Source organism: Pagrus pagrus (genome assembly GCF_965226575.1).
Source record: "Pagrus pagrus genome assembly, chromosome: 15".
Classification (NCBI taxonomy): domain Eukaryota; kingdom Metazoa; phylum Chordata; class Actinopteri; order Spariformes; family Sparidae; genus Pagrus; species Pagrus pagrus.
The window spans coordinates 5,407,125-5,429,242 of NC_140199.1; the positions used below are offsets into that span (position 1 = coordinate 5,407,125).

Genomic DNA, 22,118 nt, shown 5'->3' on the forward strand with positions numbered 1-22,118 from the left:
TCCCCATGCAGCTGGCTAGCTGACTGTTTTAGTGTAGCTGGGCGGTGATGCTGGCCGTCCATGTAATTATGGCACAGTGCCTTTATCACCCAGCTGCAGTTGCCTGTGACCGTGGGTGAGGGGGCCTAAACCACTTTAATTACCCAAAGCCAGTGGCCTGTGGTGGGCCACACTTCGCCAAGAGATGCCCCTGCCTCTGGAGCTTGTGACGAGGGGAGGGAGGGATGCAAAGACTGAATTGTGGGTGAGGATTGAAAGGGGGAGGGGGGGGTGCAGTGAAGGAGAATAGGTGGAAGATAGTGAAGGGTAGAGGAACAGTGGGGGGAAGAGGAGGAAGATGGCCAGGGAATAGTAGAGAGAGAGATAGGATGTTCACAGTAAACAAGGATAGGCCTACAGGGTTTGTTGACATATACAGCTAGTGTGAATAGGTTTTTCTTTTTTTTTTATTCACACCAAGCAGATTGACACACACGCACATGCACACACACATGCGCGCGCCTCAGCCATGTGTAGGCTGTGAGATGACCTTTGAATGTATGAAGTCAGAGAGGATTAAGAGGAGACATTCCCACTATGAGAGGCCAAGACGAAACCAACACATCATCGCACTATGAACGTGAACAGAGTATAGATGAGTGTTTGTGCTCGCATGCATGTATGTATCTGCTCTTATGGTTTTCTAGTATGTTCTGGGGCAGTTATAACCTTCCCCCAAAACACAGCTAACCTCTACCTCTCTCGTATAAGACGTTTCAAGGTGTGTATTCTTCATTTATATTTATTTCTACCAGCTATTCATGTGGACAATTGGTGTGTAAAACCAAGATAAACACACATGCAGAGGTGTAATCTCAGCATGTGAATAGAAATTCATATATTGAAAGACGCTGTATTCAGCTATTCATTTACAACCTGCCCTGAAGGGTGTGAAAAGTCTCATACATGTTTTGTTAAATGAAATCTTGTCTTTGCTACCCAAAAGAGATTAGCATACCTTGTATCCCATTTACATTTTTTACGCATTTATTCAGTGCAAAGGCAACATAAGTGCAGCGGTTGAACAAGCTTTTACTGCTTGACCGTCGTTGTTGCGCCAGACAAATAGTTAAGAGCAGAAGGGTCAGAAATGTAGGGCTTGAATAATATTCATGTGATCATGGACTAAGATTTTAAAGAAAGGAAAAGAAAAAATTGCTAAAACTAGAAAGTTTTCTCTCAAGATAAGAGAAGGACAGCAGCGGAGAGGAAGGATGAGGGAAAGGGTATGTGGATCACAGAGAAATTATGATGTGAGCCACAGAAACACTAAAAAAAAGGAAGAATATCCTTCTTTGTCTTAGCTGAACTCTCCTTGCCTTGTCATTATTATTAATTCACTTGGGGGAGATTTAGCATGAAACTTTGTCTTAGACGTAGTTTCATCCTCCTTGTCATTGCATTAAAACCACCCACTTCAGTGCCAGCCTGTGAAAAATCGGGACATCTACAGGACATGTGGTGTGCACCCACTTACTATATACACAGGTATTACACATACGGATTGGATTTACATTAAGCTCTAACAAGAGCGCAAAGCTCTGGATTTTTGCCAGTGGAACGCGCGTTCAGCATTGCCAATTTATGGACAGGATAAGATGGCAATATTGAACAACTCAAATGCATTTATTGCAACATGTGGGCTGCCAGTTGTTGGGCTTTTCCTATCTTGAGTCCATCCATTGGGGACCTGTGAAAGCAATGCTTAGCAAATTTACATTTAGTACGCAGGATCAGTGGATAGAGATGTAAATGTAGTTGCAAAACGTGGAGCATCTACAGAGGTTTTCTTCTCCAAGCCCAGCAGATATTGTAGAGCACATACAGTTAATGCAATATAGGTGCTTGTGTGCACGTTCCTTCTTCTCTCCTTGTTGCCTTCCACTGACAATACAAGGTGACTGTCAGTCCCAGGGTGAGCTCATATCCTGATGTTTCACACAGCAGTGTCTGGCTTAAATGAGGACTTTTGCAATGAATCGAGCATCAGTACTCTTTTTTGTTTGTTTGTTTGTTTGTTTTTCTTGTTGCCATAATACTCACTAAAAATACTGGAGTCGGGGTTCTCTGATACATTTGCAGCATTGCAGAGTTAACCCATCCAAAGGAAGTGAAGGTTAAGTACCTTCTCTGGGTCACTCTCTGGTGGTGGTTGAAACAGAAGGTAATGCATGTCTTTACCTTGACTCACAAGCTCCTTCAAAGATACAATATGTATAATTTCTGCATAAAATGTGTTTATTTTGTTGAGTTGTAAATGTATTCAAGGTAATGGTGCATTTCATTTGTTGCCTGTCGCTATAACTATAATAGGGACCAGAAAACATGAGCATGATCAACCAAGATCTCTCCACATTACCCCCAGCAACATAGCAGGGTACGAGCTCCTTTAGACTTGAGTGATAAGAGCAAATCAAGTTTTTCCAACAAAAGTCTAGCGATGGATGAAACAATGGTTTCAACTCCCATTTGTCCAAACTACTTACGTCTTCTGTTTTGTTTTGATTTACAGACTCCTAGCAGCAGAAATGAGATACTGTATGTTTACTAAGAATTCACAACACCACTTTCATCTCTTGAATGTACTGTACATACAGTATGTTACTCTACTTTCAGTTGTTTTTGTTTGAATCTGAATTCTGTCTTCAGGTTGGTGGAAGTTCAACTTTAGTCTCCATTAGACGCTTCACGTTTCTCATGCCCATGTATCTCTCCATTGTCCTGTCTGAGAGATATAGATCCTCGAAGATGTCAAGTTTAAGTTTAGCATCTGTGAAGGAGCTGGAAGGATGGAAACGTCTGTGGGATTAATGTAAATGAACAGAGGGAGTTCCTGTTGGGCGGGTTGCGAGCTGTGTCTGGTCTGATTCAGTCCATCTCTTTTCCCTGGGGCTGATTTCACCCCTCCCAGTAATTCAGTGATCCCCTGCTCCTCCTTTTGTTTCATCTCCATCTCTATTCCGTAGTCAGGCCGCTCTACACTTAGATGCTCTGATCTTTGGATTTTCATCAAGTTTCCGCTTCATGAATTATTTGCCTTATTTTCATATAAGAAAAGTTGGAAGCTGGCATATGTCTGGGGGCAAAAGTTTGAACAAAAAAGTTCTATATTATCTTAATATTTACTCAGAAAGTCTTAGAAAGAGTTGGGCATCTTTGACTTTCAGTTGCTTGAACTTAATTGGTCTGACAGAGCATCAAAATCCTGAAACTGTTGATGCTTTATAAAATACAGGTTACTACAAAATAGCCGAATATATTTTGGGTTTGCAAGACCTTTTTAACACATTTTAATGTCCTACCCAATGCATTTTTGTAAGCTTTTCGTTGTTTATTAATTTTCTCATATTCCAAATGTGTCTCATAGCACAAATTGTAACAAAAAGGTAACATTTTATAGTCTTAACCATGATCTAACATGGTGTCTTAACCACTTATTCCTCTATCTCCCTTTCCTCTTTACACACACTCCTCCTTTCCAGAGGTGAGAAAGTGAACCAACACTAGAGGTATGTTTTCTTTCTCCCCTTCAGTTGAAGGGCTTGTGTGATTACTTATGTTAATCAAAGGGTTCAAATTAAATAGAGTTTTGCAGGTTGTGAGAGCTCCTGTGCCGGGGGGAGGCAGAGGCCAGAGCTCTCCTTCCTCTCCCAGACTTTGTTTTCACAGCCCCTCCTTCAGTTCAGTCTACCTCCAAATTGAAATTAGAATAAATTAACATTATTTAATTGAGTTCGCAGAAGGCTGCGATATTTCTTAATTAGCTTTCACCGGGGTTCGCGGCAGGAGAGGACTGCATCCGCACAGTGAAGTGTTACTGAGGTTGGTGTGACGATTGAGGGATGTTTTTGGAGGACAGAGGGGAGCCCAAGAGACAAGGACAGTCATCAGTCTTCTGATCTTTGCCCGTTCCAAGGTCTCTCGTCTTGTTATCATTACATCCAGTCCGAAGTTATTATTCCATCTTCTCTGATAACTTTGACATACCTTAAACAAAGAGCCTCACGTGGAGGACGTAAAGAAAGTAAGACTCGTGGCTCATTGCTTTTAAACAGTGGTTAATTGTTATATGTTACTTCTGTTTAGTATTTGAAATGTGTAAAGGTAAATGTCCTTTGCTAGAACAGGGCTTCTCAATTCTCTTTGCTTGCATTAAAAGAAATTAGAGTTGGAAAAAATATTGACATAATGATGTATTTGAAACGGTTTCAGTACTCATTTTCTGCACGTACCTCTCTTCTTTCTGACATCCTAGTGACACGTGAACATTTAAAGGCCTCATTATGCAGGTTTTCAAATAGGGTGATGATTCAAATATCAAGTAAGATAAGAATAAAAGGTAGTATATAGAATGATATTGACAAGTAATCCAAAATATTGCACCTGATATTTTAGAGGCAGTATCAAAGAAAACACTGAACACTTCCTTGCTTGACCAAGGTTTACAATTATGGATAAAAAGTTTAAGCTAAACGTTAAAGGTGCACTTTATAGTCTTGGGAGAGATGCTTTTGGAGAAGAGAAAGCGAGACGAGAAAAATCTTCACTGATTGATTTTCATGACTGAATTAACTAAATAAATTAACTGTCCTCAAAGGAAAAAACAATTTCATACTGTTTTACCTTGCCCCTTCTAGGTAGCTAGCTGCCTTCCTAGCGTTAAATAGTGTTCTTGGGAGCTTATTCCTCTCGATGATAGCTTGTTTACATGGAAATACATCAAATCACTATTTCTGAGTTTGTATTATTAGATTTTTGCTATCGTAAGTAGTAACTTTCTGAGTTTGAATTTCTTTTCCGAAACTACATAGTGCACCGTTAAGAACAAATTTCAAAATCTTCTGTGCAGTCTCGTCTAAATAATTTTAGTTATAATTCCAGTGTGATTTGTGTACTCTCTGGCTGTTGTTGGGTTAAAGTAAAGGACCAGAAGAGAGCTGCGTCTCAAATTTCAGAACCTGGAATCAATATTTGCAGGGAAGCAGGCATAGCGGTCCATTTCTGAGACCCAGGCATTGAGTACTCAGTGGCTCCCCTTGGCCACATTGGCCTTTCCATAAGCTGTGTAATATTAGGAGAGTAATCCTTGAGAGGCGCAAGACTAAGTCAGTACCTCTCAGTGTCTGCCTTTTCCCAGTGTGGACCCCTCCCCAACTCTTATTTGCAGTCTCTGAGTGGTCTGTCATTGGATCTGGTGGGAGAGAGGAGACCCAGTTTCTTCTGTCATGCAGTTTAGGTCCGATCGTTGGGCTTCCCGTTGTTGTTTCATGCTGCAGGGCATCGCTGTCATCAAGTTAGGAAGAAAGGTTTGAGACATTACTGAACAATCTCAACTGTTTGGATCCCTTCTGGAAAGTCTAAGGGAATGTTTAGGAAAGGTAATGTTGTGGGTCAAGTTTTGTAAGGGTCAGTTTTAGGTTAGCGTGTTGTGGATATGAACTTGCTATGTGCCTAAGTCTGGGATAAAGAAGTTAGAGCCATGTTTAAAAGACTTTTCAAGAGGTTGTTCCCGCTCAAGGGGGAGCTGATCTCCTCTTGAGACTAACAGGAATTCTGACTCGATACACAGTGTTGATCCTGAAGTCTTACAGGGCAGACAATGATATGTGGAATCGTGTTGAGTAAATAGATAAATCACGTTTATATGTATTCAGGGACTATTCTAAATTCTATTTTATATGCAGTTGTCATGAAAAACAGAGCGCGCGTGTTTTGTGTACTAATGTGCAATCTTGTGTGTGTTGTGAGGGATATATTTTGATCCAGTTACTGTAATGCGGCTATCATTTTTCCACCTCTTCCTCTGTTGGGTGCATGTCGAGTTCACAAGTTAAGCACTGCGAAAGAGCTCACTCTCCTCAATACCCGCGCCGACTGGTGTAAAAGGGCCTTCCGCAAAGCGCCGCTTGTAATCTGCCTTTGGTAAGTCCTCCTTAGTTTTATCTGCCAAGGATTACCTCACAAGCTGCAAGCAGGAGAGAACGAGGGAGACGCAGAGCAAGAGAGAGAGAAATGAAAAGCAAGTCAAACAGAAAACGATGAAGATGGAACAAAATGAAAACAAATCGCTGTGTAATCTCTGAAAGAGAGAGACCTGCTTTAGAGTTGAAGGGAAGTTTCCCTCGCCACTCATTTAGAGAGGGAATTGACTAATCCCTCCATGATTGATGTCTGCTATGAGAGGCTCTATAGCAGACTAATAGGGCTTATGAGGATGACCAGAAAGTCCTTTGTGTGTGCGTGCCTGTGTGTGTGTGTATAAATGTGAATGAACCAAACCTTTTTGTCTTGTGTATCCTTCTATCCAGTGGTCATAGAGGCCAGGGGTTTGAATGACATGGCGGCCGAAGAAGGGGTAACTTTATCTTAATCTGGTCTTAATCTGCCCCGGTCCTCCAGGTGTGTGTGGGCTTAAACCCAGAAGGATCCAGGGTTTTGGGGTGAGGTTTAAGGGGGCTTCGGGTGAGGAGATTGGAGTCCATGCACTTGAAAACTCCTTCAACCCCCAGAAGGTCTGAGACCCCCCGCACACTCTTGAAAACCGTGCTCACTTAGTCATGCCATACCTTCCTCCCGTCATCCTTAAGTGGCCCCTGCTACATTTTAATTGAATTAAACCAACCGTTCTCCATAATTTAAAAAGGACCTTAGAAGTACCTTATGAATTAGTCTGAGTGATTTGTCTTTCAAATCGTGTGTGTGTGTTTAAGTGTGTGTGTGTGTGTGTGTGTGTGTGTGTGTGTGTGTGTGTGGGCACACATGACCACTCATGTGTCTGTGTTTGAGGAAAGGAGAGTGAGTGTAGAAATGATAAGGCTTTAATTGCCTCCATATAAAACCCTCCAGCACCCCCTCTTTTGGACTGTTATGGTATGCAGGTGTGTGCTCTTATGTGCTATAAGAAATACTAAGTGGTATTTCCAGCGCTTAACTCACTGATCACTGAGTGGGATCATTCCCTTTAGCTTTGAATTCAGCACTAGTAGGAGCTCGGTTGACCTCAACAAGATTTGATCGTGTAGTCCTTGATCATAACGCAGCCAGAACATACAGTTCATACTGTACATACATACGGCGGGTTTGCACTCTCAAAAATGTCTTCACATTTGATCTTTTGTGCGAATGCAGCATCAGAGAATATTGACTTGTTTCTCCTTAGAAAATTAATCAAACCAATGCATTGATTATCAAAAAACTTGACAAAATTGATTATTAGCTACTACTTGGAATTGAAGGTTCTACTGTAACACCTTTTTCTGTCCACTAAACAGCAAAACAAGGCAGCGGATTGGTAACGTCTGTCCTTCAGTTTATGTGTATTTAGTGATTCCCTAACTTTCATCTATAACCATCAGTGGGTCAAATTTTCTCTTCGTCCAAGAATTTAGTGTTTAGCGAAATATCTCAACTCGCCAACTGCGAGCTAACGTTAGCATATCAAACACAGCACTCTAAAAAAAGAAACATTTCTTGAGGAAAATGGTGAAGCAATGGAGGTTATTAGATGATTTGCAAATAAGGATTCTTTGATGCATGAGACAGTAACATCAGCACCACCCGTATTTCATCAAATGTGGTGACAGTGTGAGCACCTGGTTAACCTTTTCTGCTCAATGTTAGAACTTAAAGCATCGATGATGAATCATAAACGACTGCCTCACAGTTAATCACATGTTGTTTTTATTCTCTTTATTTTCTTTATCGACATCTCCTTCAACTCCTGTCATCCTCCTACCTCTTTTCCTCTGCCCGTGTGTAGCATTTCCCCCACCACACCCTTCCTCCATCAGTATGTGTGTGTTGATGCATGTGTATTCTGATCAGGAGTCAAAGGGGTGACTTTGTAATTATGTTCATTTTAATTGGCTGTGCTATCACCCCTCTCATCACTTTGGAGCCCACGCTGCGCTGGACAATGGCAGTCTTTAGTGGGGGGTTTGCACAACTGCTGTGTCAAGACCCCCCCCTCCACACACACATACACACACATACACCTTGTACACACACACACACATTCACACAGCCTCTTTACCTGCAGAACATAATTCCTAAAGTGGCCTCCTTAATGAGTTTTCCCTGCCCAGGCTTAGATTAATTGATAAATGGCGGTGTTATCGGCGCGGCTGATCTCTGAATCCATTGCACCACTAATTTGTTTGTTGAACATGGCAGTTAAAGGAGATTAATACGTTATAGATTTATAAGAGCCACCCCCACCTTTCTCTTCCTCCTTCCCTTCCTTCTCCCAAAGCTTATTTATTTATCAGAGGAAGATGAGGAGGCGGAGGAAGAATGAAGAGATGGGAGGCCTTCAGATACTTTTAAACACACATATTCCTGATTTAAAGGGTATTTGTAGTATGTTGAATGCGTCATGTTATATATATATATATATTATTGATAATATGGCTGCTCCTTGAAACACAATAATTTGCTCGGCAGATGCTCGATTTCTGAGGCAGAGAATGAATTGAATTTTCCTAATTGAGCTGGGAAAAAAAACGTCTTTTTATTCCTCATCTGTTATATTTCCATCAGAGAGATGTTTGACAATGGGCAAAACCACTTTGCGCAGGTCAGAAAAGTTAGATTCTGATTAAATGCTTTGGTCGCTTATTGAATCTTTATTTAGCGTCCATGTAAACCATTTAATTGTAATCTCTAATCAGAATTATTTCAATCTGATTGAAGAAGCACTGTCTATGTAACCACATATAATGTTTCTAAATGACCTTCAACATATCTTTGGCATCTATGCTACAATGAATCTCTTGTCATTCATTGGTTACAGATACATGCAAATATCGGCTGATATATTGCTCTAGCTCTGAGCACAATCACTGACAAATATGGTGCATTCAAGTCACATCAGATTGACTGTGGATCGAAGCTGCCAACACGGGTGGCAAACATGGCAGCGAAGTTCACCAGTGTTCGAAGTGTGAAACAGTAATTGGACCCCATGACAACACCAAAGAGCACCACAACAGTTGGCCTGACAGTCACCGTTTTGGATGCGAGGACCAACTGAGTAGATGCATAAAAACACTGTTATTTCTGCATATTAGGAAAGCAAGTTGGGTAGAGTGTGACAGACGCTCTGACAGATGGTGTTTCCCGTAAAACAACAAATTCTCACTCTGAACCTCATGTTGTAACTCACACGATAGAAAAGATGAAGATGGGCTCACCATCAGTACAATCAGTGATTTTGTCTTGTTTTATTCCTTCTCCATCGACCCCCACCAACCCACCCTCTTTACCGCACACACAGATACACACACTCAATCCCAAAACCTACCCACCCTGCATCTCTTTTTTTTCCCCTCAGCCAAAGCTAATTTGCAGAGGCGTGAGTGTGGGTAATGCTACTGCCGTTTCCATGACAAGCTAAAGCCAGCGCTTACACCGCATTATGCCCCTGTGTTACACGTTAGGCGAGCATGCAGGCGGGTGGGCACACTGCAAGCTGGCACAGTCACTCGTTTGTCTGCTGCCTCCTCCAAACTGCGTTATTTCATGATGTTTTTCAGTGAATGGTTTTTATTTCAATTTCAAAGCCTTGCCTGTCCTCTCCTGTTCTGCTTTTTTTTGCTGCTTTGCATGGTTATGCCTTTGGAGCAGAATAGGCCTTGGAAGCAAAACAGTCCTGGAAAAGGAAACCGCTTTTCCTGATTTTTGCATTTTACATCTCAGTAGCCAACTGCCGAAAGGCCTTCTGTCTTGGCCTGCAGGTTCACTGCGAGATGGGAAGCATATCTGCTTCTGAGCGAATCACGAGCAACCCCCCATCGCCATCATGATGAATGTATTTACATATTCTCCTACTTTGTGATATGACACAAAGCTCTGGTGTAAAGATGTGTTTCAAAACAAACGGTCCAATACTACGTGGAATAGCAGCGGAGTGCCTTGCTCAAAAGTTGCAGGTTCAGTCTGCGAGCTCTCAGGTGTAAAGAGTTATCACTCTCCCTCCACCTGTTCACACACACAAAATGAAGGCTGACTTAACTAAACAGTGTCTACATGCGCAGTCACACATCGTGCACACACTCTTTCTCTCACGGCTCTCTTTGGAAGGAGCCCCTCCTCACTGTGATTACAACAGTAATGCGATATTTCCTTTGTATGTTAATGTGTATTATTTTTCACGCTACACTCGCTCTCCTCTCCTGCCCCAGCCTTTTGTCCTCCCCCCCTCATTCCCTATTGTTCCATCCACTCCACATCTCCATTTACATAATTGAACTTTTGATTGGACTTTGCCGCCTCCCCTCTGCTCTCATGCAGCCAACGTTTGAAATCCGAAGCATAATTTCATGGGTAAGATGACGCCGGGCGATCATTCTGTCTTTTTCTAATGTGAAGACGTCGGACGTAGAAAGCGCAGATTAAACAAATTGCTTGTTTTGATTGAAGGTGCAATTAAATAATTGAGCATGTTGATAGTTGGAGCCCAGCCAATCAGATGGGCTCTGCCAGTAGCAGGATGGACAGGCCACTTAAGTGCACTAACCTTTATCCTCTTAAATGTGAACAGGTATTAATGTTTTTCAAGTGTGTTTTGAAATGTGTTCCCTACCTTCTCTATATGTATGCTTTCAGTTCAGAGAGTGTGTGTGTGTGTGTGTGTGTGTGCCTGCTGTTCAGTATCAGTACATTAGAGTTGGAGCGTGTGTGCATGTACAGTATGTGTGCCTTTAGACTGTAAACTCTGTTGTCATTTGAAGCGAGCCTGTGTGTTTATGTGTGCTTTGCAATGTGTGTGTGTGGACTTTTTTTTTTTTTTTTTTTGCCGTAGGCTCCTTGAGCGGATTACAAGTTTTAAAGAGTATGAGATTCAACACCTCCTCAAATCTGACACTCTCTGACACTGCTTTGAAGCCATGAAAGTGAGATTGGAGAGACACGGAAGCTCTTTTCTCTCCACAGAGTCGTGGGTTTATGTCATTGGGTTGAGGCCAGTTAAGTTTCCATTGAAGCGTCATGCCCCAGAGGGAGAGACAAAGCTGCCACTTAAAGCGTTTTACTTGTATCTTTTTTAGGACTCTGAAAGGCCAGTTTAATGACCTCCGTACTCTTATGTCATCTAATTTAGTATAATGCTGTGTGACTTTGTTTACATATGTCCATCTTCATTCAGAAGACCCAGATTTTCACCCCAGGGTTTGCAGTCATCCACTCTGCTAAAGCGTATGTCTCACAGCTAAAGGAGGACTGTTCAGTCTAAAATATTCTTATTTTTTATTGATATAAGGGTTCAAAATTATCTGAGTTGAATATGAGGTACAAAAATTATATATACATATATTCATAGTAAATTAAGCTTTATTTGATAGTTATTTTACTGTTCACAAACAATTAAAAGCTCTGTAAACCATCTATTAAGCAACTGTTTGAATTGAATTAAATATAAATTTACAATTAATTACTGATGGTCATTTTAAAGTGTGAAGCATGAAACTGTCTAGGAGCATTTAAAACTCATAGGGACTGTGCACACGGCTTGTTGTGCTCAAAGCGCCAAAAACAAACATTTGAAAAACTCAACAGCAATGTCTCTTTCCAGAAATGATGGCCTGGCTACTCTAGATAATTCACAGTAGTAGCAAAATCTACTCGTGGACTGGAGGCTCGTGATTGTGATAGCGCTGGATGTTACAAACAAATAGCGTCTTCTTCCTGTATTTTTGCACCACAAGCTGAGTGCCATCATATCATATTAGAGAGAAGGCAGACATCTCCATGGCCAATACTTTCACCAGAACAATCTAGAAAGATAAAATAGAACTAAGAGGACAAATCTGTAATTGTATTTTGGGGTGAACTGTTCCTTCAACCCATGATCCCTAGCCCATCCTCGCCATGTATAATGGTGGTAAAGAGGGATTTACTGTTGGTATAGTGCAGTTAAACTCACAGTAAGTCAGTGGATGTTTGCTAAGTTGCTCTAAAAGATATTTTAAATTACTTCTGCCCTCATACAGTACAGCAGATATTGGCTTATTGCCCGAAACTAAAAGAAACAATTTCCAACCTCGCCACAGAATTGTTCTTTTGCTTAAGACCTTAAGATCGACCTGTGACAATTTTCTAATTTTCCATATCACGGTTCATCCGCTTTTACCCATCATCTCGAATCACATGCCGCCCTCCAAAAAAGAAAATCACATTGCTGACACCAAAAATCCTCCTCCTGACACCAGCACCAACAGGAACCTGGATGCTTCTATTCCCAGGTTTGCTCCTATCTTGTCATTCAGGCATTGTAGTGAGCTTAACCCCCCCTTCTTTCTCTCTCACATCCTTTTCCCTTCTTCCATTTTTTTTTTTCTTTCTTTGCCCCGTCGGATGTATGTTGTTGACACTGAGGCATCAGGAATAATGGAATCGCTTGTCAGTGGCTTGTATTTTTCACCCAGGCTGTTAGGGCTGTGTATAATAGTAGCAGAGGAGGAGGAAGAGGGGAGGTTATGTGCCACTGATAGTAATGAAGGTTGCCTTTTCATTTTTTAATATGGAATGTTTGTGGGCCGAGGCAGTGCTCCCCGCTAATCCTACCCTCGAGCCGAGCTAGCTACACGGCTGTGTCAGTGTTACACACACACACACACACACACACCCAGTGACATTCACACAGACAGATAAAAGACAAACACACACACGCATTACATATATGTGCACACCTTCCTTGAGGCTAGAGAGCAAACTGTTTGATAAGTCAGGGTGCATTTCTGCTCCTCATGAAAATTTCACTCCTCCCGTGTTTGTGTCTTAAGGAAATGCAGCCGGTTCCTGTAAAAGAAGATATGGTATTTGTTCAATATTTGATGGATATGAAAGCTTGGGAGCGTAGATGCATTTGTAAACCTTTATCTGGGAAAGGCCGTAATGGAACAGTCTGGTCTGCTGATTGAGGAAATGACGTCTGGTTGAGTTGTGATGAACGTGCAGTCACTGCGAGTCTTTGGATGAACTCCATGTCGCTTCTAAAAAACTGGTTTGTCAGGAATGAAGAAAGAATTGCTCTCATTGACACATTTGCTTTGTTTAACAGAAGTTTTTAAAGCACCAAAAGTTGAGTAAGTTCATAATGTGTGTGGAAAAGAAGGGCAGATTGTGTTGCATAATTATTTGTGTGTGTTTTCTCTTGGCTCAGACACCTGTATGTCGAAGGGTGTGTGGGTAAGCCTTAAAGTCTGTGTGTCCCGCTGGCTAATGTATGGTTTTTTTTTTTTTTTTTCCCACTGGCTGTGTTACACAGGTGTGTATTTTTGTGTGTGTGTGTGTGTGTGTTTTCCGCCGGCTAGGGGTCTGCGGCACTGGAGTGTGCTGTGTGTCTAATTGCTTTAATAGCACCTGGTCTCTAATCCAAGGTAATTAGAGCGCTCAAATTAGACAGCTACTTTCAACCGTCACTTGAAAAAGCAGAAAGGGAAGGCCTGAAGGAAGACCACGCCACACTTAAACTCTACACACACACACTCACACACACACACATTTGAGTGACTCACACAAACAGGGTGGCAAAAGCGGAGAATAACTGGAGAAACAAGTTTAGTTCAGTCGGCTGAATGTGCTTGAGAATTTAGAGAAATGTGTATCTTTCCTTTTAAGTCAGAACACCCAAATTACACCAAGTTAGTCAGCCATATTTTAAGTTTATTGAAATTATTTGATGGGGTTAAAAAACAATTTCTTGTTTACACCGACCTCCCCCTTATCCACATACAGTAATAGCGACAGTGTTTTAATCGGTATTGACTCTCTGACTTTTTATCACTTTCTTTCTCTTTTCTTGCGTTGTTTGAGTGGCACGCAGGCATTGTCGAGGCTGCCTAAAACGTGTCTGGAGAAGCTGTGGGGAAAGGTTAAGGCCCTCTTTTAAAGCCGGAAATGTCAAGTGTCCGCCCCTCAGGCTCCCGCTACCGTCTCCCTGTACTCAGACTGCCATAGGGGCCTGCATGTGACTCGCACACACACACTGGTGCAAAGGTTAGGAGTTGCTATTAGAGATGGCTTCCAGTCTCTTTCATCTGGTTTGGCCCTTGTGGCATCTCAGCAGGCTCCAGGCTTGTGGTCACAGGTTAAACTACAACAATAGAAGAGTAAGAGACATCCAGGTGCTTTTGGATTACTTCTCTCTGACTGCTGTTGCATTTATTCCACCCTTTTGTTTATTGCTGGCGAGATTAAAGGTGCATTATGTAGCTTTGAGGAAGAAATAGAGAAAAATCCTCATTAATTGACTTTTCATGACCGAATGAACTGAATAAACAAACTGTCCACAAACTACAACACAATTTTATATTGTTTGTTTTGTTTGTATTAGCAGGACCGTTCTAAGTAGCCACTTTTCTAGCTCCAAACAGTGTCCAGGGGACATTATTGTCCTTTGGGGACCTGTTTTAATCAGTTATGGAAATAAAAGTGTTGAAAATGTAAATATTACATTTCAAATTTTCAAAACTACATAGTGCACCTCTTGTTTTGTTTTGGTTTTTTTTTGGCTTTTTTAATGATAGCCCTTTTAATGATTTATCCTCTACAATAAAGGCTTTTTAATATTTCCTTCCTCTTTTTTATATATTTTCTTTTTTGGAGTTCCTGGATTACGTTTGATCACCCTTTTCTCCCATTTTCCAATAGCCCCCCAACACAGTTTTTCCCTACATTGTATTAAATAGAACAGCCAGTCATCTTCTCTCTTTTAGCCACTTTTCTAACGTCAGAGTTAGTTTCGTGGGAACCTTATTGCCCTCTGAGGACTGCTTGTTCATTCAGTTTGGGAAATACATTCAGTACTGTTATTACTTCTGAGTTGTACTGAGTTTGGTTAGCATGGCAATTAAGTAGTGTGGTTGTACACTTGTAGGTCTCAGTGTGAAGATTAATCACGTCTCTCTCTTTGAAGTAACATCATCAAGCCAGTCTTGATTTCCAAATAAAACAAAGTCTGTTTTTCTTTTCTTTCCCTACATCCCTGAATAACATTGTTGCAGCACATTGTCATGGCCTCTGCAAGAGGCTTAAATATGTTCAAGTCAGCACACCATCACCTAATAACACTGTTTTCCAAATGTTTTAATCACAAACTTACCAGTTCTTTGGCTCTGCTGCTCTTGCAGTAGATGAAAGCCACCAACAGAGGGGGTTGGTCGGCCACCACAAGCCTTGTTACACGGCTGAGACTGTTTTCTCTGGGCCTTCACTGTGTGTTTTAAAAAAAACTGGGTTAACTCATTACGGTGGGCTATATCAGGTTGTGTAAAACAAGTCTTCACTCACTTTTCACTCCTAAAGGTTAAGTAAAGGTTTGATTTGCATAACCATCATGTGTTTTGAGATTAAACATCACCTGGTGAAATTAGCATACTGCCGCTGCCATGTAAGCTAATATTGTACAGGAAGGTACACGATCAAAACGGAGTAGACGTGACGGTTTTGCTGCAGGGCATGACGTCCGGCGCCTGGCACTTTATGCAGCTGTATTAAGTAAACAGAAAGTCTTAAAGTAGATTGAATGTCATTTAACAACATTACATTGTATATTTCCCTTAATTTTTACACTTAGTTTTAAAAATTGCATCTTATCTGTGTACTGATATGAAAGCCTTTTAAAAGTTGAATCAAGCTTGTTGTAACTTAGACACACAGCTTAAACACATTGTGCCGTGTAATTAAGGATATCGGTCTTATTAGTCATCTGTTAATGTCATTGTCTTGCACACAATAGTAATATGCACTTGGATTTTAAGCATATTTCATAGTCTTTTTGATCGCCGGCCTCTAATGAATTTAATCAAATCTCAGTGACATTTTTGCCATTTCTCTCCAAAATGATCTGAGAGAATTAGCCCATATCTGTCGCTCCATAACCAGATTAGTGAATAGCCCGCTGAATAATCAAAATAGCATTGGTTCTGCTGGCCGTCAGAGGAAGACCAGTGTCTCCACGCCGCCATGGATTTGTGGGATTTTGAGTCTGGGAGAGGAAAAGGCTCCTAATGGTGAAAGCTTTCGACCCAGATAAGACTTCAAAGGCGGAGCTAATTAATAAGATGTTTACATTATCCACGGTCATACGCTGCTTTGTGCGTGACCCTTCGTTATGGTGTGTGTCTGCGTGTGTGTGTGCACGTGCATGTGTGCGCTCATTGTATGTCAGTAAAGCAAGCTAATTGGATGGGTGGGGGTTGCTAAGTAAAACATTTAATTGAGAAATAAATAATGAAAGGAGCTCCAACGTGGAGGAAGAGGGGTGACAATGTGCATTCTGTAAAATATAACCATTACTGCAAACTCAAATCTTTTGTGCAAAGTATACAGTGTTTGTAGTACACCCTTGAACTAAAAACACATCATTTATGTTGTATTTTAGATGACCCTAGGAAATGAAGTAAATTTCCAATGTCTTGTCCTTTATACACCATACAAAATTTGCAGGAATTGAATCCGTAGTCTGGTGGTATGTGAAGGTGTAATATTTCAAAGATTAAATTCAAAATCTTTTTCTTCTTCCCCCTCCTCTGCCTGCAGCCCAGCCCTGTCCCGAGTCCGGTTCTGGGAGGGAAGCCCAACGCCAGCCAGTCCCTGCTGGCCTGGTGCCGCGAGGTCACCAAGAACTACCGCGGGGTGAAGATCACCAACTTCACCACCTCCTGGAGGAATGGGCTGGCCTTCTGCGCCCTGCTGCACCATTTCAGGCCTGACACAATGTATGAAGCACACAAACTCACACGCTCACAGTCAGAGAATGTTTCTCTTTCAAAATTAGGTTGAGAATTGAGATTATCCAGTCAAATTTGGGTGGGAACCAGACTATCGACACCTAAAGAAGTAAACAAAATAGTGAAGAAGCAAAAGTTTTAGATCAAAGACGGTCAGATACTTAGAAGAAGACTTTTTCTCATTTATCTCTTTGAAAAACTTGGTATCATATTTTGCACACTAGATCTGTCATCATGTTTTGTCTTCGTATCTATTGTTCCTTTCAGTGTGTTTGATGTTTAATAGTTGCAGCCATCATTTTCTTGTCGTTTTTGTGCTTATTATTCTTTAAGTGTTCTGTGTATGTGCATGCGTGAGAGAGAGTTTCCTTAAATGTTTAGTATTTAATGTATTTAACACTCAAAAGTACAGAAAGCCTGCAGCCCCATCAAGAGAGCAGACGTGAAGATAATTTATCAAAACCATGCTACGTGTGTGTGTGTGTGTGTGTGTACGTGTGTGTGTGTGTTTATGCTTGTGTGCCCTTCCACCCCGGTGTGTTATTTTTACATATTTTCCACTCTATTAGTTCTGTTGATTGCACTGCTATGAAATTGCATGTTACAGTTCTAATGCCATTACATGTGATGCATATTTAAACACAACACTTTCTCCGCTATCTCTCTCTGTCTCCCGTTCTCTCTCTCTTCCTCTTTTTTTCCCCCTCTGCCTGCCTCCTCTCCGACCCTCCCCACTGTTCTTCCAGAGACTACAAGTCGCTCAATCCTCAGGATATTAAAGAAAACAACAAAAAGGTAAGAGGCAGCCACCGCTGGGCCCTTCACGCCACTTAGCTCCCTCCCATCCACATCTCCATTTGGCCTTATTTAGAGATCTGCCATTAATCCCTGGATATAGTGTGCATGTGTGTTTCATGGTTTGATGGGGGAGGATGGAAAACGCACATGAAGGCAGGGAAATGCCTCACAATCACACATATACAGCATGTTATAATGACAGTGTTACTAAGACGTTCCTCCTGCTGTGATGTGTGTACGTTGCCATGTCTGCCCAAAGCATAACTTAGTCACCTGGCAGAGGTGAGATGGTATCTTAACTCAGCTGCCTGCTGGGAGCTTACAAAACTGCATCCGCTTTGTGTGTGTCGATGTCAGTGTGTGTATTATAAGAGCATATTTGTCTTGTGTTGATTAGACTGTTTTGTTTGTACGTGTGTGTAGAAAAAGGTGTGCAGGAGGCATTGTTGTATACCAACTGTGGTCCATGCTGGCTCTTTGGTTTAACTCTTCTTTTCGGTATTGGAAAAAACTGACATTAAGATATTTTTTTCTGCAATATACAGTATATTGCAATACAAACAATACAAAAGGTTTCACCAGATTACTTAAATTAATCTACTTTTCCTTTGAGTTTAATCAGCAGCTCCTCGTCCTAGTGTTATTTAAAATTAAAAAAAGTTACGTACTTAACTTTAAAGTTAATCTGAACATTAAGGGGTTTACTGATCGGTCAAAACCATTGTTACCCCCTTTTCTGTTCAAGGGCTTGTTTGAAGCCAGGGCCTATCCTTGAACCAGTTCTTTACATTTCGACAGCCAATTACCTTTCCTCTTGAGCGTGGTCGCCGTCCATAGCAATCAGTTGAGTATCACAACTGCGTTTGAACAGCTATGTTTGGATGCCGATGTAGGCAAGCAAAGCCAGGTGCAACTCTTGTAAAAAGTCGATGTAGTCCGCCGTGCTGGGAAATCGGAGACGTATACAGTGGTAGAATGATGTGACTGTACAGTACCTCTCATTCCGTTGGAGAAGCAAACCGTTGAACCAGCAACAGCACCAGCCCCGAACTAGCGCTTGGTTCACATTGGTGGAAAGGTGGCATGTGACTCATTTGAATGTCACTCAGTTGCCCTCCCGGCTCCTCCCGGCTCCCGCTAGACAAAAAAGTTCATCTGCAGACTCTACACTTAAAGATGAGATGATACCTTTACATGGAACAGAGTACATAAACCTAGCTAGCCAACCTGTCTACTTGCCATAAACACCTTTACTATGTCATAGCACATATAATAAATGGCTAGGCCTTACTAGACATTTCACTTCCTGCCATGTGACTATTGCACATGCGCACATTGCAATGTTGATGCTGACACCAGTGTTTTCCACACATATTTCACTTGGCAGTCCACACGGTATATTAACAGCCTCCCAAGTATTATTGACGATCCATTTTTGCATTTTATTTGCATGTATTTTTATTAAAAGTGTGTTTTCTTTGTAAAAACGTACTGCTGACCAAGAAAGCAGATAACATTGCTGGTGGAGAGAAAACAGAAAGTCTGCCACCACAAGTACACAGCCATTCTGTGGGAAACACTGGAAACAATATATTGTGAAGCCCATATTACCAAGCACACATACTGTATGCCCTCACTCCTAAACCTTTACTGAATAACCCATTCACACCTATTTTCCTCTTTGCCCTATGTCATTGTATCTTCGCATTCACAGTTGGAGGTGCACACTCGCACACATCCCCGTCTCCCCTCTGTCCCTCCGGCTCTACACGTGCACAGTCACTTTTTCTCCATACACACTTGCAAAACACACAAATGCACACTGCTGTCTTTCCCTTTCACTCTGCTACTACACACTCGCACACGTATATACACACACACATACGCCCTGTCCCCTCTTTGGCCCCGAGGGCTACACAGAACGATATGCGTCGGGTTCCTGCAGCTTGATTTCCTCTTCTCATACACACTCTGGCTCAGCGATAACCTCTGGTGGCCCTGTTAGGCATGAATGCTACCCTGTTGACAATAACCACAGTGGAGGGAGAGGGAGAGACCCAATCCCATATCTGCTAACTGCCCCCCACCCCCCTCCAGGTGCTCAAGTAGCCCTGAAGAAATTGGTTAGATATAAGTAATATGGGAATATGCCGTAGAAGGTGATACCTGGTGAATAGCTGCAACGCTGTACCAGCTTCTCTGTAAAGATCTACACCAGCTGCTGATGTACATTTGGCCAAGCGAGCTGTTCAGTGCACAGAGGAGACACAGGTGGATATCAGCGAACCGCCACGGTGGTCATGTAGCCCTCAAGAATCTGGGCACATACGTACTGTATGTGAGCAGCATTTGGGATAAACATGTTTAACAATGTGTTGGCTAGTGAATGTATGTCAAGTCTTCGATGAATCCTGCAGGGCTAGATTTGTACTTTTCTAGCAACATCCAACGGTTCCTACAGTCTGAAAGTGTCCTTAAAAGTTGGATAATGCATCATCAACATCAAGAAATGTCACATCATCATGATTTTAATTGTTTTATTCATTAACAATGAAAATTTCGATGCAGAATTTTTACTACATAGAAACAAACTAAATTAATTTCCATGTACAGTGACGGTAAGATCTGCAGCTAAACTGATTTTCTCTCTATGTGAGATGTGATGTGATGGGCTTTTCTACAATGGAAGCTGTTGGTATGTTTCCAGCTCCTTCACATGCAGTAATTGTTCATGTAACTCGACTGGTGTTGTAGGTGACTGTGATTGTGAGAGCCGGTGGGGTCAGGTGAAAGGAAAGAGAGGTAATGCACTGTGTGGTTTCATGTTGCACCCTGAAGGTGTCGAACAACAGAAGGGTGATCGTGATATTGCTTGCGAGGAAAGAGAAGCTGCTCACACCAGGCACAGGCTTGGACAGCGTAGTGTGGCAGGTTCAGGACCCCAAAGAGCAAAAAAAAAAATGACTGAAGAAGCAAAAATGGGAGATAGGGCAGCAAAGAAAGAAATGTTTGAAGAGAAAATCAAAATGTGTGAAGAACATATAATGAATGATGAAAAGAGACTTCTGTCAAACCCACAATGCTGTTATAGAGCTGCTTCATAGGGAGTTATTACAATGTATAGAATTTATTGAATGGGCAGCAGAAATGGAAATGTATAGAAACGACAACTATCTCTGCTTTTCATGGCTAGTTGATAGACAAGCCCCCTCCTCCTTTCACAGTCTATCTGTGAAGAGTGATTGCAATGAGCTCAGACTGTGCTGAATTATGACAGATAAGGACAATCAATATTGGGGGTGGGTAGAAAAAAAGAGAGAGAAGTGAATATTTAGAGCATTTACAGCCTTTGAAAGGATCCATTATCAGTGGATATATGTATGTATTCTAGTCTGTGGATGATTGTATTTGTGTCCACATGTTGATCTGTCCGTCTGAGGAGTTAGCATGTCGAGCTCGCCTGTGTGTTTGTACTGGGCGCTCCTCCGTCTTGTCTGTTTAGTCAGTGTGCTGTTGTGTGTGTGTGTGCGTGTGTGTGTGTAATGAGGCCAAGGAGAAGTCATTTGTCATGCCATCTGATAGTGTTGCACCAAGCACCAGGCTAAAGCTCCCTGAGCACAACCGTGAGGGGTTGGGCTGAGGGGAGGGGGCGTTGATGATTGACAACGATAGATAGCTGTCAGTCACTGAGAGGGAGCGGAGGGGGGAGCAGGGAGCAGCGGCCTGGGGCAGCCGACGGTGACATTTAGTCCAGACCCAAAGCTTTGTCAGTTAGATGATGGAAAGTGAGAAAACTAGATATTTTCCAAAAAATACATGATATCCATATTGGACAGAAATGTTGCTTTCAGCAGTCGGTGTTGAAAGGATCAACTCTATTGACAGGATTGTTTCAAATGTTTTTAAACAAGCAGTAAGGCTGACTGATATAGTTGAAATAATTTAAGATTTTTTTTTTTCAACAAGCTGTGGCTCACTCTAATGCCTGTATCTTCAACAGGGGGTCCCCGACTCCTCAGGGGTCCCCAGAGTTACCACAGGGGGTTTTAATTAGTGTTTGATAATGTTAATACAGTTTTTTTCACATTAACATGAATCCAACATATTATTTGTTAAACAAAACATTTAATTTACACGTGATTGATGGTAGTCTACCCATAATTCCTCATGGTCAAGCATAACAACAAACTGGTCACTTACCTGTGTATGATTGAAACAAATTGGCCAGTAACTTGTATTGTTGTCCCAAGTGTACGGACATTCTTGGTAGCCACAGTGGATTGTTTTGTAACTTATCGACGCTGACATACAGTACCCTCCACCTCAAAAACCACTTAGCATTAGCCATGTCTCCTGTTAGATACTTTATTTTTTGTCATTGTCAACAAATCTGACAAGAAGACCAAAACCAAGTATTCTCTGTGCAACCAAAGCCTGATATATATATTAAACTCTGTGTCATAGAGCTCTATTATTGTTCTTCTTAATGAGCTAGGATTTCAGTGGGCGAGTGTCACAGACAGGGAACGGGTGTAAGAAAGTATCGAGACA

At 41.7% G+C, this 22,118-nt stretch overlaps 1 protein-coding gene across 7 annotated transcripts in view; it reads left to right on the top strand.

Moving 5' to 3' along the window:
• ehbp1 (EH domain binding protein 1) overlaps window positions 1-22,118 on the top strand; it is a 149,982-nt gene that overhangs the window by 56,353 nt on the left and 71,511 nt on the right. For all 7 annotated transcript variants that reach the window (XM_084376010.1, XM_084376011.1, XM_084376014.1 and 4 more), the window contains 2 exons: window positions 16,579-16,757; window positions 17,516-17,564. In XM_084376010.1, coding sequence (XP_084232136.1) covers window positions 16,579-16,757; window positions 17,516-17,564 — 228 coding nt within the window. The remainder of the gene's footprint in view (window positions 1-16,578; window positions 16,758-17,515; window positions 17,565-22,118) is intronic.